Below are 25302 nucleotides of genomic sequence, written 5' to 3'. Positions count from 1 at the left end.
TATTATATATATATATATATATATATATATATATATATATATATATATGTGTGTGTGTGTGTGTGTGTGCATTTTATGTATGAATTATAGTAAAAATATCAAATAAAAGACAGAAAAATAAACAATTTAAAACAAGATTTAATAAAAACATTTAACTTTGGCAATTTATTTTCTAAAAGTAAAAGTAATTCCATGTAAACACTTTCATAACATTCTTGTACTTATTTGCTCTTCAGTAGATTTTTTTAAAAATGAGAATTGTAATGTGTTTTTTTACAGGTCCACTGTTTGTAAATGTAAATGTTGGATTATTATTGCACAGGGAGAATAATGTTGACTAATGTTGCAAAACCTGCAGGTTTCTTTTGCATCAGTCCTAAATAGAATACTTAAAAATAAGAATCCTCCGGTATAATGACCATAAAAAGCTGATTTTATCACCTCATCAGTTTGACTTACGGCGGTGGAAACCAAACATGCCTGTAACCGCTGACGTAAGGAAGCAAATATCTGGGAAACTTTCCTTAAAGCAGGTAGATTCCAGACATGGAAGTCACAGAGGGAGGTGCGAGTATCTGCTTTCCCAGCCTGTGACATCTTTCTTCAGCGGTGAAGGCCGCCTCGTGGGGTGTGGAGGGAGCAGGGTGGCGAGTTTAAAAAGTGAAGGAACGCAGCAGTAACACTCATTAGCTGCTTGTAACGGCTTAATATCACGGCGGAGGGCAACTTGTCTGAGGAGGTCTGACATTGGCTCGGCGTCCTGTCGCCTCACCGTCAGACACAGTGAAATAAATTATCACTGCAGCGCTCTGGATTATAGGTCACTCATTTGTTCAGGAATAATTGCACCGCTGACCTTTGCAATTCAATTAAGGCCTAGATGTGTTTAAATGAGGGCGCTTGGTGGTGGGAGGGAGGATGAAGAAGGGGCATGGTGAGGAGCGAGGGGTTAGCGGGGACGAAACGGGATGCAAAACGAAAGCGACCTGTTCAGTTTGAAGGGATGAACCCGTGTGTGTGTGTGTATCTATTTATATAAATCTATATATGTGTGTGTGCATGAGCTCATGTGCTGTTTGGTACCTGCGTGCGCTCATGCAGACGCGTGTCTGATTTACACAGCGGATACAGCTACTCCAGCCGAGGAGCGGGAAAGGTCAGAGGAGAATAATGTGGCGGAAGAGGCCGGTAGTACAGGATCTCTGCTGTCATAACAGCTCTGATTAAGATCCCAGGCCTGTCTGCTCGGAGGTCAAAGGCAGGACACCGCGCACCGCCCCATGGACGCCAGCGGACCACATGGATGGTACGTTTAGGACAGAAACACTTGTATCAGCTCAGAGAAGCTTGAGAATAATTTACTTAAACTTTAAGGTTTTTGCTGTGAATATGGTGATTTTAATAGATTAGAATTTTACTATTTATTTGGCAGCTTTTATTTCTTATATTATTTTGACATTAATCATTACTTCATGCAGTTTTTTAGTGGATAAAAAAGCTGTTATCTTGCTTGTAGGAAATTTCTCTACAATATGTTTACATTTTCTTCTCTACTGTTCTCAAAACAGCCAAGATTTACATTTGTTTTGGATAAAAATGTGCAACTTTTGCACGCATTTGTCTCTTTTTGCCTCAAACAGCCATTCATGTTATTTATTTTGGATAAAAACCCAAATCATTGCATACTTTTTCTGTTCTTGCTGCAAAACATTAATATTTTGCATTTGATGTAAATAAAATGCATATTTCTAAAACTGTTTAGGTAATTTTTGGCCCGAAAATGTAAGATTTCTTTTTAATTACCAAATTGCCATAATATGTAATTTTTAAGTGCAGTCACATTTGTTATTTGGATTAAGAATAATTTTCATTACTTTTCATTGAGTCAAAATTTAGTTTTCTAATTACAGCTTTAATATCCATGAATAACCTAATTTATTAAAAAAAAAAAAATTCTTTTTACAAAAACAACAAACAAAAAACGAACAATGTGACACAACCACCACATGGTCTCAAACAGCAAGCATCATGTGAGGTGACGAGCAGCACGCCGACTCTGCCGTGACGGGACAGGAGCACGCATACAGCAAGCATAACCCAGGACACAACCAGGAAGCGGATGGACAGATGGGAGTATGGATGGATGAAGTATGTATGGCGAGATGAAACTAATGAAGAAGCTGACATTGAGAGAGTTTAAGTAAAAGTGAGATCCAGAGAGACGAAAGCAGGAAGAAAACGTGACAAACTTCTGTTAGTTGTTTAGCGTCGGTGTGCAGTCTACATGATTCAGTCTTTTATTGTTCTTTTGGGACAGTAAACGTGGTTTCCATGCATGGCTGCAGACTATAAAACCAAATTTAACACACCAAAATGATGAAACAGGAACTTTGAGTCTAGATTGAGTGATGCGTGAAACCCCGTCGTTTGCCTCTTCTGGAAGCTACACCTGCGTCTCTCTGCTCTGACTCAGCGGCGGTGACGCTGCCGTGAAGGTGTGGATGGTCAGAGGTGGGGGTGGAGTGGGCTGATGGCAGGGTGAATACTCACTGTTGACACTACCTGCTAGTGCATTAATGTTGTTCAGGCCCACAGTCGCGCCTGCCAGGCCCTGCAGGGTGCCCAGAGAGGTCAGAGAGTTCATGGCGCCGGCGTTGGAGCTGGCTGTGGTGCCTGCTGCTAGCGGGGAAGGCAAGGCGAGGAAAGGGAGGGGGGGGACAGAGGGATAGAGGGGATAAAAGAAAAGAGAAAAAAGGGGTAAGGATTGAAGTGAAAAGGGAAAATGGGAGACAAGGAAGTGGATTTGTTACACAAACATTTAGCAAACTCGTGTGGAGGTGGAGGCTTTCACGCAGCTTGATAGACTTGAGGTGCTACATGCAGAAAGTCAGCATCCTGTGATTTTTAATGTTATTATGTCAATTCTGGAAACAAACAAGGCCACTGCTGAACATTGGCTGCCTGTTTCTGTACAGTCCATTTTAAAGAATTTTTTTTTGGCTTTCTTTGAACCTTCACTACATAATGAGACATAATGACAGTTACCGTGGCAACGATATGGTCACGTGAGTCGGTTTCTGCAAAGGCAGCGTGCTTTTAAAGCACACTTAGGAAGTTCAAACCTGTAGGTTGTCTCAAATCTAAAAGCAAAGACTCATTGTGTGAGTCTGAAGTCAAAGAATGAATCTGGCTTTTTAACTCAGAGCAACGCAGCCTGACCTCATGAGAAGCAGCACCATCATCGACACTTTTAGCCCAACTTTAGGCACGCTGTCGGTCATTAAATGTTGTAAAATATCATGTAAAGTGTGCCTGAAGCGGCTCACTACTTCTACATAAAGCTTGAGCTCATGTGTAGTGAAGAAGTTACATGTTCAGTGACGTTTCTTTGTTTTGTTGGAACGGTTTTTGAGAAATAAACGGAAGCTGGCCGCTGTTCTTCCACAGCTAAATCTTTATGAACATCCAGAATGAAAAGCCTTGCCAGTGTGAAAATAAAGAAAGCTGAACGTGTTTCTGATCGGAAGCAGTTCAAGGAAAATGGGATCGAGGAAACCAATTCGCTCAACAATGGCACGGCTCTTTTGTGAATTTTATGAAGTAACAGTGTATCTTGATTTGATTGTACACTGACGCTTAAAAATATTTCAAGTAGCTCCATAATTAACCTTTAATTAGCAACCTGTGGCACCTCAACCTTACAACCCTGTGTGCAAAATTATATGCAGATGAAAGCAGAAATCTGCATGGTGTGTTTCAATGAAGAAGAAAAAAAAAGATTGATTTATTCAAGGTAAACACAAGAAACCAAACACAGCAGACGTACTGGATGTGGTGACACGAGAGCAAACAGTGTGGAAACATTCAGATCTTTTTATCGATAAACAACGTTTTCCTTCAGGTCAGTCATCTGCAATCAGCAGGTGGATTTAACAGCTGATACAAACACATACACACACACACATACACCTGAACGCACACTGATGCCAAATGAGTGCTATACATGAAGCTACCATGTCAGTGGTGAGTGAAATATGGTGCACAAAGCTCATAACCTTGTTCCTGTTTAGACAAAAACAAAAATTCATTTACCCTTCATCTCATCAAAGCGCTGCCAACAAAGCAGGATTGCCGCTGAATATATTAGGAGATGGCATGGCAAAGGGAGCATTATGTCAGCACATGGTGTGAAACAAAGACGCCGGCCTGTCTCCATGCAGAACTGTCTATATTTATCAAACTGGTGTGACGTTTTCAGTTTCATTGACACATGCAGTAAAGTGCCGTTCATTCACACCGAGCGGCTCAACCTGAGCGAACAATTCAAGGTTGAACTGACATTTAGAAGCATAAAGAGAGAAAGTGGGGGGGCTGGGATAAGGAGAGGAAAGTAAGGAAGGAAGGACAAGACAAAAGAACGGGCATTCGACGTGGGATGGAGCGGCGCGAGCATCAAGGAGGAAGTAGAGTGGCGGCTGAAGGGGGGGATGGGTTGGTTTTTCATATTCATGCTCTGCTGGGAGTGTGCTGCTGGAGTGAGACTGAAAAAAGAGAGGTGGGGGGGGGATGATGGAGCAGAAAGAGGGAGCTTGTCTGAAGGAGGGCAGCAGCAAGAGACGAGGGCAACGAGAAGAAACACAAGAGACAGGATGGAAAAGTCGAGAAAAACCTAAAGGTGTTGATATTTAACCCGAGCCAGGTTCAGACGTCATCCTGGCGTTTTTCTGTAACCAACAGCTACAAGCAGAGACGACACCAACACACAGAGGCGCACACAAACCCCCACACGCTTGGAGACGACAACAACTCTGCCGCTTCACATGAGTCTCTAGAGCCGGTGAGGTGAGGCGCAAACTGAAACTGCTCAAACCCGAACCTGACAGACACACTGAAGCACGGAACGCACAAACATGCACACACAGATACGGTGCGTGTATCACGTGATGACGGAGGCCACATGATGAGGAAGTGAGGTGTTCTGAGGCAGGAGGACGCAAGGAGGCGGCGCATCAACAACAACAGAATGGTGTCGCTATGGAGATGGAGGTGTGAGGAGATGATGGATGCACACACCATGGGAATGTGCCGGGGAGGAAGTCAAGGACACTGACGGAGATCGGAACAATGGAGGCACTTCGGCAACGGTGATTGGTTGATGATTTCGGTGATGTGCCGGGCTGATGGGGCGACAACACTGGTAATGGTAACGGTGGAGAGTGGAGGCAGGCGTTGGGGAGCACCACCCCACACACGACGTTGGACCCCCCCCAACCTGAGTGGCTGCGGCGTTACCTGGGCTGGCCAACGCTCCCAAGGAGGCGGCGTTGGAGGACAGGGGGTTTGCGGTGGAGGGGCTGGCTGAGTTTTGGGCCGCTGCCGCCGCCGCTGCTAAAGTGGCCAGGTTCTGCAACTGCAGAGCACTCATACCTGGAGAGAGGAGCCAGAGAGGGTGGTGTCAAACCTGGGGAGTGGCCGGGTGGCCTGGCTGGACCGGGACAGAGTACCAGAGGACAGAGCTGAAGTTTGGTGTCCAGAGACGAAGAGAACGGATTCCCTTTCCACATCAACCTGGAAATAACCCTTTTCACTGGTTCCTGCTTTTTAATGGGAAAACTAGGAAATCCCAGCTGGCAGAAATACTTTAACTGAACTTTTCTGTTTAACACCAAGAGGAAGAAGGATCGAGAACCACAGGAGGAAAGTAGCCGTCTCACTATCTCATACTGGACTAAGATTCCTCCTTTAACTATTTCTGTAACAGGTTTAGAGTTGAATAAAGTCCTTTTGTGCCATGACTGGAGCGTTACTGGGTTCAGATAAACCAATAGCCTGATATTTTGTTGCTGTTCAGCTTTATTTCTGCAAATATTGTTAAATAACTATTTTAATTTAAACATTTTAAATATCGTTATGCAACATTCAATGCAGGGGTGTCCAAAGTCGGTCCTCAAGGGCCGCTGTCCTGCAGGTTTCTGCTGTATCCCTGCTCCAACACACCAAGCTCACATTAAATGAATTCAACAGCCAATGAAGGTCTGCTTAGTGGCACATTAATTAGAGTCAGGTGTGTTGGAGCAAGGACACATGGAAAAGCTGCAGGACTGTAGCCCTCGAGGACTGGAGCTGGACACCCCTGATTTAATGTAAAGTACTAACAGATATAAGAATTTGTTTTTATTTATGTAGAATCGCATAAAAATGTGAACAATTAGAGCTTTTCTACTTAGAAATGAAAAATCTAAAGATATAACTTCTTCTTTTCTGCACAGACTTTAGAAAAAAGCAAGTTTTACGTACAGTCATGCCTTGTCTGGCACTTTCACCGCGGAAGAAACGACTCTTTCTGTTAATTATTTGGTTTATTGGTTTGTGTGCTGGTTAGAAGATTTTTCTTTACTGTTTCCATAAAAGCCTTACTTTTATGTAGGTTATTTTTAATATAAAATATATTTTCTAATTAAGTTTTTAGTCAAACTTTTATTCAAATAACTGAGCATAGAAGTACAATGAATCAAAATGATATTAAAAACAGAAATATGAACATTTTTACACTTTAAAATCACAAACTCCTCTTTTTATTGATGAATTTGTATTTAAATTAGACTGTTTCTGTCTGTGATCGATGTACCCGACCCGTACAACGACACTCTCCCAAGTCCTTCACATAATGGTATGATCCTCGTCTTGCCTTGCATGTGATTGGCTGCATGGTGCGCCTATCAAATAAAGTCCCACCCCTTCTAAAGCTTTGTCTTTTCCGAAGTTGGATCTTTTTGCCAGCTCATTTGCAAACAACACATCACTACAACGGATATCTTGACCACAGACTTGGAGAGCTGGGCTGTAAGTATGAAAATAATCACATTTTCAGACGGAATGACCTTCAGGTCAGCGTTTCCTTTTCTCAGTGTCGTGTAAACATCGTACAAAATTTTTATATCCTGGTATTTAGAGAACTCAATCAGCTCCTCACAGCTTAGACGTTCATGTAATTTCCCTTTGTTTGGAAGCTTACTATGTACAAGGCTAATTTAAAGAAACCCCCCAGCTCTAAAGTGGGCATCTTGCTCTGGATGTAGTCTCCAACTTCACCACTAGGTGTTGCTAAATCAACTTTGAAGCGTTTTGGAAGTAATCCACACCAAGCGTAGTAATCATGCCAGGCAAGTAGACAGAAAAAACATCTACATCTATGTTGAAAATACAGTACAGTTCACAAGGAACTTCCACATAAAAAAATGATAGGTCTTGTTTTTACTAATATTATTGAAGATACCGTTTAATCTCTATTAAATCATTTTTTTTATTTTGAAAAAAAATCTGAAATTACAGCTTTTCTACTAATTTAATAGATTCTCCCCCCCCAAGAAATCTCAAGATAAATTAACATTTGGCATTTAATGTCTTCATTATTGATTACTATTATGTGATATTTTAAAGACGTTTACAGTCATTTTGGCTTTGTAGCACGTCTTTCTTTGCTTCGGTTGCAACGTGTGGTTTGAAGTTCCTTAGAAATTATGTTTTCATCTTGTGTTCAGAACATAAGATCAGCTTCTTTTTTTTAAACATGTAACATCAAAACAGTAACATGAATCTGAAATGAAGCATCATCTTGTGACCTCTAGTGGCAAATATTGAGAATGCAGCTAACTGAGCCAGAGCTGTTTTTTGGCTTATCTGCTGAGGCAATATTTTACATCTTTAGATATAAATATCAGATTGTAAATCACTAAAAGCATTTAGAAATTTTAGCATTATCATTAAATTAGTTATTTCCATGAAGATTTTCACAAGTTTTACTTAGTGTGAGCTTTAAAAAACAGGAAGAAGATGCAATAAACAGGAAATCAGATTCTAAATTAAATTACGACAATAATTCATATTAGGAAGCTAGAGTTGAGTCGGGCTCCAGCCATGATGTACGATGAGCCTCCATTGAGACGTCACGCCATATTCAAACGACTCCTGCAGGCTGAACTCTTCCATTGTTCATCTCCTCTCTGACATTAGCATATGGGCCCGTACTTAAGCATGCCAACACCTAACCGATACTGAAACAAAGGCGTTAAAACACTGTCTGCGATTACAACTCAACCTTTCACCTCACTCCATGAACGTGTGTGTTTATGAGAGTGTGTGGACATAATGAGGAGTTACTGTAGAGCTAACAGAGTCAGTCAGTCTTACCACAGAGAGGCGATTTCTCTGACACACGAGCTTGTTAAAGAGTTGAGAGGGTGGTCGATGTGAGGTGTATGTGTCGTATATACAGTCTGGGTGTATATACAGTACCATGGGAATACACACGCACACACGTATACATACAAAAAGACACACATACACATAAATAAGACAGCATGAAGAAGATCCATCTTGGTAAATGACTCAGCCAAGGAACCAAACTGAACGCAGCCAATCGCAACAGATGGCTGGATTCATCCCTTGGATTCACAACTCTGATTGGTAAATTAAATGTATTATTAAAAAAAAGAGAAAAAGAAAGAAAAAAAGATGGCAACTTTTCAACGCTCAGCTCTTGTTTTGAAATTGTCGAGGCACTGCAGCCGGAGACGGGCAAGAACAAAGAACCAGAGTCACAGGATGAGGAAAAACGAAACAAACCCAATGTGTCTATTTGCAGTAATGAGCATGCACATTTGCAAGTGCATGTGTGTACTTCTTTACTTGTCTGTAGTACTTAGGAGCGCACCGCAGCCAAAACCAATTTAGTTTTCAGAGCGATTTTCTCCAATTTTCCGTCACACATCAAAAGCTGAAATGGATTTCTGTTTGTGGTGGGGAATAAAAACAGCCGTCATTCTTTCTATCAAATTCTGTGAGCAGATGCTGAAAGCTCACACTAATCCAGATGCTGTGTTTTATACACATATAGCTATAAATATATAGCAGACAATTCAGCAAATGAGCAAGAAGACAGTCGGTTTCAGAGCTGCCAGAACTTGAAGGCTTGAGAAGCTCTCATTCACGCCTCTTTATAATAATCTGAAATCTATCTTTGTCTTGTTTTTCTCTTTGCATTTGGAGGGTGGTTCATAGAGCCGTCTGTACCACAATGCACACATGATGGCTGCACAGTGATGTGTCAGTGTCTTTCCTGTTCCTGCATGTCACCAAACGCACGGTCACTCCTTCCATTTGCGCTCTCTTTTCTTTCATTCTTCTGTTTTCACACATCCTCTCTAATTTCTTTGATGGTTTATTCATCAGGCTATTCTTCTGTTTTGCATCTTTCCTCTCTGATTAATTTCCTTCTTCTGTTACCCACTTAATTCCCATTCTTCTCCTCTCCTCCAGTGCTGTGACATATTTATTCTTTTTTCCTCTTCCCCTCTTAACCCCCCTCTCCACTTTCCTCCCCTGTCTCCCTCTCTCCATCATTACGTCTTCCTCTTTGTTTAGTTTTCCTTTTCCCTTCATTGACTGATGATGAAGACAGCAGCTCCCTTTCTACATCCAGCCTCTCGCCACCTTCCCTCCGAGCAGCTCTACACCAGCTCTCACTTACATTTGTCAAAAGACTAGCTCCCTCAATGAACATAAATTTTCAAGACAGCTATAAGAAGGAACGAAAATCGTGTTAGAGGGGAATAAAGTCGAAACAAAGCTGTACAGCGAGAGAGAGAGAGAGAGATAAAAATACTACGAGACAAATGCACTCCATTTCCCTGATCAGAGTCAGAGTATCTGGGATGTGCAGATGGTACGTGAGCGTGTGAGAGTGTGTGAACACATATGTGTGCATGGATGCACGTGTCTGCGTGTAAGCGCTCCATGCTGCACCAGGCTGGCGTTGGCTGCGTCTAATTGAATGCTCATTGGTGTAATTGAAGCCTCTCAGCTCTGCAGCTCCTCGTGTTAAAGACTGGGACCAGATGTCATTCAGCTGTCTCACATCTCCTGCCAATCACTAATGCTCGCTCTGTCCTCCTCACCAGCGCAGATGGTGGACCAACAGATCTCCAGATTCAGACACCGCTTCTTTCCCTCAGTTCCAAATCCCAGAGCCTATTTGTCAGCACGAGTGCACGCTCGCAAGGAAAATGTGTGCTCGCGCTCCACAGCCGAGCGGCCAAAAAACATTCAAAGCGTCGTAACTCAACCTGCTAATTCCTGGTTGTTTCCTGCGTCGACTCATTAAACAGCGTACAATTAAAATCTGAAAGCTTGTTGAGGGAAGAGCCGATGATGAGGAGCACAGGAGGCAGGAGGGAGGTGTAAAGGTGAGGAAACGGAGATGTAGGGTGGGGAGGGTGAGGAGGCTTAGAAGAGGAAGAAAGAATGTGTGTAATGAAGAAAGAAGTTGGAGATGATTAGTACATCCACGGCTCTCTGAAAGTCTTAAATAACTTAAGTTTAAAGCCCTAAAAAATTATAATTCTTAAAGACAGATCTTATCTTCTGCAAAATTAAATGGCAGAGCGTCTCGGCTCGCTCCAGGCTTACATTAAAGCACAAGTGGGATAGTACAGTGTGCATTTTCACTGCAGCAGCTTCACGTCCCTCCATTAAAAGCTTAAAACCATCACAAAAATGCTTCATTTTGCTGCTTTGTTTGCTTTTCTTGCAGATATTTTGGCCTCAAATCCATACGAGAGGCTCAGGTCTGCTTTGCAGGTTCAGACTGCTGAAACCACTGGAAGGAAGCAGTAGATGGCGCCAGCCAGCAGTGCACCACCTTTCACCATCTTCTGCGCTCCCCCCTTTTTCTTTTCTTTCTTCCTTTCTTGTGATTTATCCATCCCTGACAAAGCCGCGGTGCTACTGTTACACGCCCTGGGCACAACTCTTGTCTGGCCTCATTAAAAGATCAAGACAAATCTTAGCAACAGTTAATAAATCTTCAGGGCAACGAGCTCTCTTTACTCCACCACGCGAGTTCATCTGTTATGCTCTTTGGTCCTCTTTTAGACATCTTTGGGAAAAAAAAAAAAATGCAGAAAGGCACAACAAAGAGTCCACTGCTGTGGTAGATTGCGGTTTCAAACAAATCTATCAAGCGGTTCTCGACTTACCGGCCATCTGCTGGATCCCGCTGAAAGCTCCGAGGTTTCCAGAGGAGGTCGCCTGCTGAAGCAACTGGAGGGGGACAAAGAGATGGAGAGACACGGCACAGAAAGAGAAGAAAGGAGAAACAAAGTCAGCTGGAGGGATAATGCAAGTGTGCCACATGTCTAAACCAGAGAAGCTAAACTTGCAGTGCTTTTTGTATCAGCGCAAATGAACTTGCTAATATAGTCTGATCTCTTGTTTGTATTCCACCATGATTTTCCCAGACAACTTGTGCATGAAAGCACTAATCTAGTCGACTAATTAGATTCCAAAACAAAAACAGAATACTGATAGTGTCAAAAATTCATCCTTCAAAGGCTCAAATTAACAGAAAATTAACATCTTGTTTCTATTGTGAGCTTTTTCTTCTTTTCTAAAGAATAAGCTTAATCTGTTCAAACAACTGAGAAAAAGGATTGAAAGAGCAGAAAAATCTGGGAGCCAAATTTTTCCCCTTTAATGAACTTAATATCCAGTAAGGGAGGGATGTTTGTGTTGCTGATGCAGAAAAGTACACAAGGCAGAGAAAGAGGAAGAGAATGAGGTGTCTGAAACGTCCCAAAAAAATCAATCAAATCAACCGATGAGCTTCTCGTTAAAGCTCAGTGGATTCTCCGCCGCTCTGAATCATCTCAGGGGGGGTGTATCCATGCGAACCAAGATCACATTCACGCTGCACTTTGGTCAAAGCAGCCAAACCATTGGAATAATTTATCCCTATTCTCACCAAACATAGCGCTGCGCTAGTATTTAGTAAAAGAAAGGACAAGACCCTGTTTGTTTCCTCCACCTGCGAGTCAAACACGGAGATGAAACTATCGCTGTGTTGGGTTTTTTATTTTGCAACTATCCTGCAAAAATACTCTGCAACAATGGACGCAGTATGAACACCAGACAAGGACTCTTAACGCCTTCGCTATGTATTTATCCACAATGCAATGCTACAACAATTGTTCCTGTATTTGGTCTGCTTCTTTCATCCGAAACAGAATTCATCTGGCCAAACGAAGCGGACTCTCCGAGCAGTCAGACCAGGGTTGGAATCAGGAAAGGCTGATGTGAATAATGTGCCCTGAACGAAACCGGGACCTGCTGCAGGTGCTGACGGTGGGCGATGGGGGGGATAAAAGAAGCATCAAATACAGTTAAAGATCTGCAGACGGGTTGAGAAGAAAATGGAATCTGTGTTCCACATTTTCACTGCAGCTTGTAAACAGAACGGCAAGATGAAAGGGTTCGATAGAGATGCACGAACTAGATGAAGACGAACATCAATTAATTCGTAATCTTGTATATTTAAGCATCTTTTCCCGGGTTTGGCACTTATTTAGAGTCGAATATGAAAATATTTCTATAGATTTGTACGACCACATTGGTCCATTCTGATCAAAGCACATCGCTGCAACATCGGAGCTCCATGTGCGGAACAAAGCAGCAGGTGAGGAAGTAAACAAACCAGTGATACCTTCATGTTTTTTTTTTGGTGAATAGGAAGCAAAAACAAGTTATCAATGAGCACCTGTCCAGTTTAGCCTGCTCATAAATGTTTAAAGGAGGCTTTGATGCTATTTGTGCACGTCTGAAGCTTTTACCACATTTTTCTTGCAAATGAATTTGTTGGATGTCAGAATTTAGACTTTTGCAAACTGTGAACAAATAAAAATGCAGCTCTGACACATTTTTAACGTCGGGCTTTAGGATCAGGAAGTAAGGAATCATCTGGTTCTTTCCAGGTTTTGGTTTCAGGCACATCCAACCTCAGAGTCACAGGAATGTATTAAACCGGCTTCAGGTCTGGATTGTTTCCTCTTTCAGTCATTCTGGTGTAGATCTGCTGCTCTGTTTGGGATCATTGTCCTGTTGCATGACACCGTTCCTGCCAAGCTTCAGCAGTCACACAGATGGACCTGCATCTAACTCTAAAATACCTTGGCTACAGAGGGGTTTGTGGTCCAGTCGGACTGTGAGGTGTCCAAGTTCTGTGGCTGCGAAACGAGGCCAGATCATCATCAGTGAAGCCGTGCTACCATGTTTGTTTTACAGAGAAGAGTCTGAGCTGCAAGCCTTCCAAACAGGCAACACTTTAACATTTAACATGCTGAGCCCTGCAACGTCAGAGATGTCTTTTGGTTTTTTTCCAGTTTCTCCGAGCGCTGCGTGGTCTAGTTTTGGCCTGAACTAACTGGGACATCCGCTCCTGTGGGGACTGGCAGCTGTGCTGAATGTTTAAATGGTGGAAATGCTGGTCACATTTTCCTCATAGTCAATTAAAGCTTAATTAAAACACAGTAATCTCACCTTCTAACCTGATACCTACTAACTTAGATGATGAAGATGGTCTACTTTCTCTTTCACATCTCTGCCTTGCTTTCAGACGCATGAAGCTTCATCTAGCCAGAAACTCTTTACGCTTGTTCTCAGTTGATTTGTTGCTGCTGTAAATATTTTCCCAACAGTTTTATGGTCCCAATCGATAGTTTAAAGCTTCATTTAAAAGAGTGCAAATGTCCAATCTATAAATTATGGTTTCATTTACGGTAAACCAAACACAAAAATTAGAGCCACCTTTTATGGGCAGCAGAGTGGCTACATATTCCTCTATGGGGAAAGGAGAGAATCAAAATGATAAACAGGCTTGTAAACAGCCGCTCATCAACTAATGGACTTCTCTTTTTTAATACACACCATGTGAAAAGGCTTTTTGACTGAAAAATTCTCAATTTTATCTGATAAAAACAAACAAAAAAGCATTTTCCTTCCTCCTTCTCTTTCTTTACAAACCTCTCCTGACCTTGAAAATCCACACTTATCCACTGCAAGCTGAGTTCTTCAGCTCAGTTTAACAGAAAAAATATTTAGGATGAAATATAATCATCCCTCAGTTTTAAACCCGAGCAAGAAACCTCATCCCCTTTCTATACAAACAGGAAAGTGAGAAAAGGATGGGGTGGGAAAAAGGTGGCAGGTCAGCAGAATATTTTTGATTTGCTTTTGTTTTGTTCAGGTTGGGGCACTGACTGCGGCTGCGTCGGCCATGGGGCTGCAGTAAGGGGTGGAGGAGGTGGTGTTGATGGTGGGCGACGCGGCGGCGGCCCTTACAGCCAGATACTGCGGAGTGAGGCCGCCCAGGCCCGTCAGGCTCCCCCAGGTGGTCGCACTGTTGAGCTGCTGCATCTGCTGCGCCAGCTGCTGCTGCAGACGCCGCTGCTCCTTGTCCTTCTGCGTGTCGGCAAACTTCACCACAATGGGAGACGAGCAGCCCTGCAGGGGGAGGAAGAGGAGTAAGAGAGGAGGAGGGGGAATGCAAAAGCAAAAAGCAAGAAGAGGAGTAAAGGAAAGGATGAAATGAAAATAAGGGAGGGAGGAATGCGGGAAGTAAAAATTAATATTATGAAGGAAGATTCGTGTAAACCCACACTTGACACCTTATTTTAAAGGTGGGAAGAAAACACACCAAAAAGGCAAAACACTTCATGTCATCAGTGTAAAATAATGAGAAATTAATTAACCCTTAAAACACATATTAAAATGTTTGCTTTTTAATGTTAAGATGCATGTAGAAGCTTTCGTCCCATTCAGCATGCAGGCATGATGTTTTCAGGAGAGCCTCCATTATGAGGCTAAAACCAGGTAAATTCATAGACTGTATGAGAAAGATGAACAGAGCCTTTGGCGGTAAAAAGTGAAGCCTATGTGGAAGTGCATAAAACTGCAGTTCCCCCTTCATCCACTAGGTGCTGCAAAACAGAGCAAATCCCCATAGACTCCCATGTTAAAAAGACCAACTTCACAGCAGAAATAAACATGTTTACAGCAGAAATAAACATGTTTACAGCCTGGTTCAAAAGTCCATTTTCAGTTTATAGGTCAGGTTTACCTTCATGACAACTGTGTGGGGAGTGAATTTTTTTCTAACTCGCCCGTTTAAAAGTAATTTAATCTAAAAATTTGGCATATTTATGGGCGTGTCCTTTTGATTGACAGGTACCTGATCTCCCGCTTCAAGTCAGAAGAACATAGAACAACTGCGGTTTTTAGCCGGTTAACAAAGTGATTTAGCTTTAGTCCGTTTACCTCCGTTAGCTGGTTAGCTCCTGTTATCTCCTGGTTAGCTCGGTTAGCTCTTAGCTATAGGTAGCTCGGAGTTTGCTCAATGTCAATCATCCGCCATGACGCTCACAGCCCCCCTCTCAGCTCCATCTCTTTGCCCATATTTGTATTTTCTGGGTGAGACGACACGCATGACGCTGCCAAGATGGCGACGGTAGAAACCGCCCACCGAGCTTCAATTCAGCTTCTCAGAAACCTACGGGTGACGTCACGGAGGCTCCATCCATCTCTATATACAGTCTATGGGTCAAATGAATGTATTGATACATACAGAAGCATTCAGGATATTTTTTTCTAACAGTACTTTGCAGGAATAACACACAGCTCAACAGTGACCAACTATTTACAGATTTATATTTTTTCCTCATTTCCAGTTATTTTTGCTACTGTTTACGTACTATCTCCACAAAACTGACCCCAAATCAGCCACTTTTTGGTCCCTCAAATGCATCTTCTTTGCAATTTTCCAAGTATAACATTTTTTTTTTCCTGCTCACTTGTTGATTTTTGGCTGCTCCTGATTGGACATTACTGTCAATTTAAGCTCATTGTTGAACAAGAGGAAGTTTTATTATTATTTCCAGGTCAAATGGAGGTCTCTTAGCAACATAGTAATGATAGTGATCTGTCTTATAGTGAAGATATAATGAATAATGGCATTATCATGGATCAGTAGTATGAGCTTGCGTCTTTGTTTTATCTTGATATCTACTGTTTATTTTTAATCCGTATGACTTGATTTTATCTTGTGAAGCACTTTGTGATGCCTGTGCCATGAAAAGTGTTCAAGAAATAAAGTTTGATTTGATCTGATCAGTCATTGTGGCTTTAAGAGTTTCTAAATAAACCGATTTTGTGGCGGGATCGTAAACCTTCTGGAAAGGATATAAATGCCTGGAAAACTTCTTTAGATCACCTAAAGCAGAGGTGTCCAGCTCCGGTCCTCGAGGGCCAGAATCCTGCAGGTTTTCTATGTATCCCTGCTCAGACACACCTGATTCAAATTAATTAGTAGTAGAGCTTAATCAGTTGTGCACGTCATTGGCTGTTTGATCCATTTAGTGGAAGCTAGATGTGTTGGAACAGGAATACATGGGAAACCTGCAGGACAGCGGCCCTCGAGGACCGACTTTGGACACCCCTGACCTAAAGGGTAAGATAATCATCATCAATTCACGCTTCGACTTCCTGAGAAGTTTCTAGAATGGCATTGGACACAAACACCTAAAATACACCCCAAAAAACTAGTCAACACATTTCTTCATCACAAACAAACTCGGCAGAAAAATCTGAAAAAAATACACCCTCAATTAAATAGGCTTTGTAAAATTCTCCCTCTTTTTCTCTCTCTCACACACACACACACACACACGCACACACACACACCCAGACACTCAGCCACACAGGACACGCACACAGTCACACAGGAAACTTCACTCTAAAGCCAGTGGGCTTTTTTCTTTCCCCCACAAGGGCTCAGTTATCTCTGAGTCCAAAACGGTTTCAGCAGACACTGATTTCCTGACTTCTCCAACTATTTCATCATCTCATATGAAGAGAGACTTCATGTGTGTGTTGTTGTCTGTGCGTGTGTGTGTGTGAGTGATAGGGATAACCAGGAGGAGAGGGTGAGAGGGCAAGAGGGAGATTTAGAGATGTGGACAATCGCTAGAAGTGTATTTAATTGTGTGGATTTCTACTTCACAGAGCTGTGTGTGTGTGTGTGTGTGTGTGAATGTAATATAAATGAACACACACAGGTGACACAGATAACATGCTGGACTTCCAGCGCTTGCTTACACACAACCAAAGGACACATGACGTTGAAGCTGGAAGTGCTAATCCATCGCAACGCGCCATTACTTGCACAGAGCAATCAAAGCTTAACTGGGGGCGAATCCGTCGGAAAACAAGGGTGATCTGCCACAGGAGGATAAAAACCTTTTGATTGAAACATTTAGTTTGAGGCGGGATCCGCAGTCGGTGAAGGAGAGAAGGGATTTGGCTACTTTGCAGATGACACACATGCTAGAACTGAGAGATACAGTGTGTGTTAGGAGTGTGTGACAGACTATATGGGAGTGAGCGTCGAATGTGCTTCCAGTTAAGCTAATGTTTAGCTTCACAGCTACACAATGGCACAATGTGTCAGTCATGTCAAATTTGAATACAGTTTCAGAAATTATATCAGTGATACCTGACTGTTTTACATGCTTTCCAGCATGCATGATGACCCCCGTTATCTGACCCAGAATGTGTGTAAAACTACAACCAGAGCATGATTCAACAGCTTGTAGCCATGTATCATGTTGTTGTTGTGTTATGTATCTCTCCTGAGGTCCCATCACAACATTTCAGGTTGAGCTGGATCATTCATCAGTCAGCTGCTGTGTTTGGGATCATTATCCTGCAGCTTGACAGACTGTCATCCAAGTTTTAGCTGCCAGACAGATGTTTGCACATCTGACTCTGTCTTTGGTCAACAGAGGAGTTCATGTTTCAGTCAAGTTGTTGCAAAACAAGTCCAGATCACTACACTTCCGCCACCGTGCTTGACAGTTAGCATGAGATGTTTGTGCTGATATGATTTTAAACTTTCTAGAAACATGTTGCTGTGCATTCTGAGCAAACACTGGTCTCATCTCACACATCGACTAGTTACCTCTGTTTAAATCCAACCCCAAAACACACCTGTTCAAGAAAGCATACTCTCTCTAATTACTCTGTCCCACAGTTTTGTGTCTGTATTTTATTTATTTATTGTACAGCGACCTTGAGGGACATGAAAGATGCCTTTTAATTCAATGAATTATCATCTCTCCACAAGACATTGTTCTGTAAGTCTTGCAAACTAAAGCTGTGTTGCAGTGTTCCTTTTGGAAAGAAAATGAACATGCAGGGTTGCAGGCTTTCTCTTGCAACCCTGTCTGTGCATTACACAGTCTGATATCGGGCTTAACTTTCTGGGAGTTCCACTCCTGGGAAGACCGTTAGTTGATACATGAAAGCTCAGATATGAAGGAGGGTATACTTTCTTGTTCACACGACTGTAAAAAAAAGTTAAATGATGAAGCTCATGAGTTGAAAACTATTTTTTAAAAGACTAAATATGTCACAATTTTAGTTATTTACTTTTTTTTTTACCACCAGAATTGGGTTCCCTGTAAAACTTTCTCCTCAGTCTGTCGGGTAAAGGCAAAATCGGCCCTTGAGGGCCAAAGTCCAGTAAGTTTTAGACTATTCCAGCACACCTGGTTTACATTAATTATCAACAGCTGAAGTTTGCAGCAGCAAGAAACATCTAAAGCCTGCAGGACCCACTTTGCCTGTCCCTGGTGTAAATGCTGCTGAATTCATATCTGAATACAGATATGGGGGCTGAAACAGCAGCAAATCCCTCATCTTTAAGCTGTCAAACATAAAGAGCCACTAACGAAACTCAACAGGAACATAAAGCATAATTGCAAAGCAAAGCTAGCTATCAACACTTGCCAACATGACATCAAAACTATAGGCTGCTGGCATTTTGAATCAAAAATCGCACCTTTCTCGTCAAGGCAGATGGGAACTGCTAATTAAGACAAAACTGGAAAAAACTGGCACTCAGTTGTATAATTTTGCTGTAATGCATATAAGTATCAGAAATTACAATTTACTGTACACTGAAAGATACAGAAGATCATTCCTTCCAGCAGTCATCAGCCTCCGGAACAATACATCCTCAAATTAATTATTATATAATACAATATTGAATTTCCCTTTGGGGATTAATAAAGTATTTTTCATTTCATTTCGTTTAGATTTTCCCAGATAATAGCGGAATTTCATTTTCCTATTTGAGATGTCCACCACAGTTGTTTGTTGCTCCTCTGGACTTGTTTCTGTGTGACAACCAATTGTTCGACTGAATCACAACCAGAGGTAATGCAACCTACATGGCTGAGTTCACTAATTTCAAACCAGGTTTTCAAAAATGGTGTCAGGTTGCTTCACCATTTGGGTATTTAGCAATTCATTTCAGCTTTATTTGAATAGCGCTGCTTCATAACAATATCATCTCAGGGCACTTCACAGACATCAATTCAGGCAACAACCTTTAGGCAACAGCTGTTTTTCTCTGCAGAAACCACTCAAAGTTCGGTCTGTTCATTTAATCTTTTCATCAGACAGAAATGCTGAAATATAACATTTTATTATCTCGATGAAGCTACATTCTTCAGTAATGGCAGCAATAAAAAGAAGCTGGTAGTAAAAAGCTTACAAACACTTTTATTGCTGCAGTTAACTCTGATATTCTGATTTGAGCAAACTTTTAAACTAGTCATTATTCTGATCATGCATAGCGTCATCATCTAGAAGCAATGTGCTATTAGCTTGTCAGGGGATTGAACACTTTAATATGACTGAATTTCCATAATTATTCTCTTTGCACTTAAGGAGAAAGATGCAAATGGACACCTACGGAAATCATAAATCTCTTTGCATATCCTGCAATATGCAGGTCTGAGGCACCTCACATTCAAATGAGTTTGTAAACTTAAAACTTTATAAAACCGTAGCTCCACAGGGCGAAGAAAAGTTGCAATAACTATTTTAAATACCAAGTATGGCACGTGAAGTAGCATTCACATAGAAAGCAATGGCTTTTCTGAAAAGAGTCATATAATCTAAAATCAGTCCTGTTAGTCAAGACATGTAAAATCTTGCATTTTAACTGTATCTTCAGAGGAAAGCATGCGTCCTCTGAGGACCAGAACCTGACTTTATCGGCTGAATGAACATGTCTCCTGTCTGACGGCAGCTCAGTCATATTTACTGCATCTCTCGAGCAGTCATTTTACCTCTTTATTCTGACCACAGACAGATAAAGCAGAAGAGGCGATGATAGAAATGCAATAAGAGGGAAAGGGTTAGATTGGGGCCTCATCGTTGGAGACTATTCCCCTTGAGACAGGAGCTCCCTATCCCTCCTCTGCTAAATATCTCATCACTCCAGCTGACACCCAGTGAATCGGGGGGAAATGCAACTCAGAATTAGACCCCTGCTCTGGGAGAAGAGTGAGAGCTGTAGCTCTCTGTGCTCTATGCTGCTGTTTATTCCTGGAAAATAGGCCGTGCTATGCAGTTTTTCATGTGACTGGCCTGTATATTGAAGGAAAGGAGTTTTGATCAGAGAAACAAACCGTCTTTGGTTCACACATTTGGAGATTTGCTTATAATTTATCAAAGATGAAAAACCTTCATGTAAACCTCGTCTGAATTTTGACCAGCTCAGCTTTGTGTGGGATAAAGTGGAAAGAGTCAAGATTTACATTTGAAAATTTCCATCACTGCACAAACAATAACTTTGGAAAACAGAAGATGGTTGTTTGATTCCCTAAAATTATACAAACCTCTCCTTCTTTTCTGACTGGTCAGCTCCAGCAGCCTGAGCAGGCTCCGTCCCCTTATGGTGTCTTAACCATGATAAAAGCCCATTTTTGCTTGATGCTAATGACAGTTTTGTCCATCTCCTGCGTCGCCTATGTGTTTAATATGGTTTGTTTTCCATACGCTTTGTCTTCTGTCATGATGGATAGCTGAGTAATATCACACAAAAACATGGGGGCAGTGTTGAGTTGCATGGCTGACATGCAACCAGCAAAAGAAAGGAACAATAGAAGAGGAGGAGGAGGAACTGAAAACAATGCCAAATAAAACGGACCTGAAGAAGACAGAAGAATCAGAGGAAAGAGTTTATTTTTCTACTTTGGTGGTGGTTTTGGATGGCAGTAAACAACTTTATTGCAGTGCATTACTAATCCCAACCTGTGTCAAAATGTGTAAGTTAATGCTGAACTCAGCACTGCCACTGGTAAATGAACTGATTCACCACTATGGCAACTTAGGAGTCCTGAAAGTATGAGGGCGGTGACGTATGGAAACGTTTGAAATGGATGTCCCCATTTATGTGCGTGAGGAAGCATAAATATGTCTTTACTGGGAGAAAACACCTGCTAACATCTGGCTTTTGAGTGTTATACCAAAGTGTTTTATCGGTCTCATGTCAAACTGGAATTGATGAGAACATAACATAACATCTGGGTGCACAAGCTCATTTCCAACAATGGTGCAGCAGTTGGAGGTACGGGCACGGCTCACTCTTTCTTTACAGAAACCCAAATTTATTATCTGAAATATCTCACACAGGCTCTAAAGCTGACAGCAACCACTTGCATACAGAAAAAGACAAGACTGAACATGTTGGAGTCTGCAAGATGTCCGACTGCTCAGTTTCAGTCCAGCTGTGCATGGCTGATTTCTGCAGCACAGTCAAAAACAAACAAAAAAAAAACTAGTCTAATTCCCTCAAAGTCATGATTACTACAATCGATGTTCCAACACAGCCTTCAGGATACAATGTAATGCCATATATTTATGTTGTCTCACACGCTTGTCGAGTGGGAGGAAGTAGCAACAAACCCAACTCTTCTTCTGTGCCTGTTGCAGCTCTTGGTGCACAGAGAGGAAACATCTTACGGCTGACGATAGAAAGAATTTAATAGTCTGGTTTGAGAAGGAGTCTGCTGTTAAAAAATCCTCTTTAAATATGCTACTGCTGGTGTAAGAGCTGCACATGAAGTACATAAAAGCAGCATAGCTCAGATTGAGTCACAGGAAATAACTGAACTAATTTACAGAATATTCATCTTAGCATCCCACACCACTGATAAATATATAAATAAACTAATTATAAAACAAACTAAAATAGAAGATGAAAAAATGATCAGAAAATGTTGTTCCTTTTCAGCATGCCCTTCTTAGGGCGTCACCAGGGGTGTTTTATGCTGGATGCTGATGCAACCCTCTGTATTTATCCGGGCTTGGGACCGGCCCTCATAGAACTATCGTGTTCCCCTCAGGACTGCCGCAGCGTAGGGAAGCAGGACTCGAACTGCCGACTGTCAAGTCACAAGACAAGCAGTTTTACTACCTCAACCACCCTAAATAATTAAAATACAATAAAAAATTACACATTTAGAAAAAAAGATATTCTGAGAATCACAGTAACTTATATTGTCAATAACAGTTACAGCACACATGGATGACTCTTCCGATTATCTTTCTCAATTATAGACTTTCATGCCAATACTTTAAAAAAAAGAAAAAAGAAAGGCTGTTTTAGAACTGATGAGTCTGCAGTTGCAATTTTTATTTAATGTTCTGGATGTAATTACATCTCATGTTGTGTAAAAGAAACTTTGAGACATCTAATTCACTTTAATTGCCGATTTTCTAACAAAAATGGAAACCTCTCATCTCTCGTTAGCCACAAAACACAATTCATGAGTCCCCAGCAGATTGTTAACATGCAAGAATGCAGGAACATAATGAAAATACTTATTTATGGCCATAAAAAAAGGAAAGAGGTGTACTAAACGCTCTCTAGATACAGATATTTCAACAAAATGTCACTGATTTGTTGCTTGTAGCAAAGCGTCAATTCATTCCTGAAGCTATTTCTGGAGACAAACTTCTAGCTACAGACAGACAGCATGCCATGTTGCACAACTTTCACACCTACAAAAAAACAAGCATAAAGCACCTTAGGTCTCACAGGAACATTTCTCTCTGTGAGAAGTTTCTACAGGGAAAAACACTCCTTTTAGAAATGTTATTTTTGTCTGCTTCTTGCAATTTTATGACAAATCTGATGCACAAATATGCCACTCTTAGATGCATACCTTTCCAGCAGATGTTTAAACTTTTGGATCATCACAGGCAGTAAAACATGGCGTCTATACATTAATCATTTAGCAAGTAGGGTTGAATCTTTTAAAACTCCTACAACACAGAAACTATCTGTGCTGCATGTTAGATGGCTTGTTATTGCCTGTGATTGACGTTAAGGTGTGTGTGGGCTTTCGGTGTGACAGCCTATGGTGTCAAAATGATACTGTAGCCACAGAAATAAGCACCTGACATGAATGTGGCATCCACATTCATAATCATGTAATTACAGTATATGGATCAGCTGTCATCCTGTGATGTGACGTCTCGCTGTCCAGATGCTAAAAAGTTCCGACTCTTATATGTGAAATGCACAAATTTCTTAACCGGGACTTTCCTCTGCTAATAAATCACACCACGCTTCCCAAAGTAAACTTATAAGCTCCGAGCTGTTTACCTTTAAAATCAATCTGGTTGCTTTAATGACAGTTTGTGTGCTCTAAACCGTCTCCATCTCATTTATTTACCACTCACACGGCCTTTAAATGTCAAACCATCTTTTCTCCCACTGCTGAAGGGAATGCAGGAAGCTCAGGTGTTTGCATGGCCGGACCTAGCTCCAATGTGCACTTTGGTTCAACCTATTGTCACAAATACACCTTAAAACTAACAAAAGACCTTGATCATAGAGTCAAAACCTTCCAGATATCCATGTGTGTCTGAATTTAGTCTGGTTTCATCAATTTTCTATTTATTCATTTAATTGGTTTTACAATGTTTCCGTTTGTTCAATTTTAAGACAAATTAAATAGGAATTAATGAAGAATGGCATTGTTGGTCATTATCGTCTTTGTTTAGTTTTAACCTACGTGTTTCGGTAATTCATTACTGTGGTGTAGATTTACCAACCGGTTATCCAACCAGGAATAAACAACAGCTTCACTGTGGTCCAAACTCTGCACGTCTGCCAGAGTCAGTGCCAATGGTGCAAAATAACAGAAACATGCAAAGCCAAGACAACAACCAACACAAAGTTCTGTGTGGAGTGCTTCATTTGTGCTTTGCTTTAAATATACATCATACACAAGCGGAACCTTCTCTCCATCTTCTGCATCTTTTACATACATAAGTCATTGTGCTTTCAGAGAGCGAAGGGAAGCATACCCATTTGCAACAAACGGAGCAGTACCAACAGAAACCACGATGGCAGTGTTGGATTGTGTAGCTCATGTCTGAGCAGCAACAAATAGGAACAAAGAAGCTACAATACATTTGACGCACAAACCGTAGCCGTCTACTTCCTAACCTATATTTAAATCTCCTCCAATCACTGTGCATCACCAAAAACTCCATTGTCACCATGTTTTCTGATGTTGGAGCTCTGAAATAAACTAAATAAATACTTAAGCCTCCTCTTTCCCTCCCCATGCATTTAAGTCTCACTATACGTTTTTGCCCTCCCTATTCATTCAATTGTACCACAGCTACTCCAGTTTTTGCCTCCGGAAATTCAGCTGTAATTAAGGTCCAGTTTAAGAAGCTTCACCAACAGCTGTGCTCTGATTTCTGCTATATTTCCATGTAAAATAATCACTCATGGGGAAAATTAAAGAGAAAATTAAATGTATTTTTTACAATGTCCAAAGAATTGCTCGATTTATGGTATGGTGCTTGAAAAAACATTCTAAAGGGCTGAAAATACCATAAATCAACTAACAGAGTCACAAAATGAAGTGAAATGAAGCAGGATGTTTACCTTTATATTTAAAAAAAAGACCAACAATAATATGATCACTTTGCCTTTTTAGACCACATTATAGACTTTCACCCAGAAGACTTGGGTTCTTGTTCTGTCTGGCGGTGTCGTGGCGTCTGTATCATTTTAATATGGTTTTATTCTGTGTTGAGACTTTTATTCTTAGGTTTTCTTCTCAGTTGCTCTTTGGTTGGACTTTGGCTCCTACAACTTTATATAAGGCCTAGAAGGGGAAAAACCTTGTTGTTACAATATAAAAGACACATATTCTGCCCTTTTTCATGGGCTGACACAATTTCCTGGGGTCTTAATGAAATGTCTGTATCGTGCTTTAGTCAAAATAACACAGAGACGCTGCAGCGGCTCCTTTTTATTCCATTAATTTACATGTCTATTCAAGCGCATCATTTCAGGGGCGTGGAGGGACCCGCGAGTCCACTACACACCTCTCTTCTCAGGATCTGCCTCTTATGAGATTTGTAGTATTTAATAACCCATGGAGCGAGTCAATACAGAAGATAGAGCCGAAAATAAAACTGCCCAAAAGTTCAGATCACAAAAACTGCTGCTGACCATTTTATTTGAAAGTGTTTCCATTTCACTGTCTGTAGTTGGATCATGGACGGTTGTGTGTGTACGAATCCCTCTTTTGG

The 25302-nt window shown here is 41.3% G+C and overlaps 1 protein-coding gene across 6 annotated transcripts in view; it reads right to left on the bottom strand.

The window, feature by feature from the left end:
• The window catches only part of celf2 (cugbp, Elav-like family member 2), a 262520-nt gene that overhangs the window by 11114 nt on the left and 226104 nt on the right, over positions 1-25302 (bottom strand). For 2 of the 6 annotated variants that reach the window (XM_079263083.1, XM_079263085.1), the window contains 3 exons: positions 14092-14334; positions 11037-11100; positions 2551-2679 (listed from right to left, as the gene is read on the bottom strand). In XM_079263083.1, the coding sequence (XP_079119209.1) occupies positions 2551-2679; positions 11037-11100; positions 14092-14334 (436 nt within the window). The remainder of the gene's footprint in view (positions 1-2550; positions 2680-11036; positions 11101-14091; positions 14335-25302) is intronic. The other 4 variants (XM_079263086.1, XM_079263088.1, XM_079263084.1 and 1 more) reach the window with 3 other exon arrangements.

The sequence above is a fragment of the Telmatherina bonti genome, assembly GCF_933228915.1.
Source record: "Telmatherina bonti genome assembly, chromosome: 23".
NCBI classification, from domain to species: domain Eukaryota; kingdom Metazoa; phylum Chordata; class Actinopteri; order Atheriniformes; family Telmatherinidae; genus Telmatherina; species Telmatherina bonti.
Note: the sequence above shows the minus strand (reverse complement) of the source record. Positions and strands in the feature narration are given on the sequence as shown.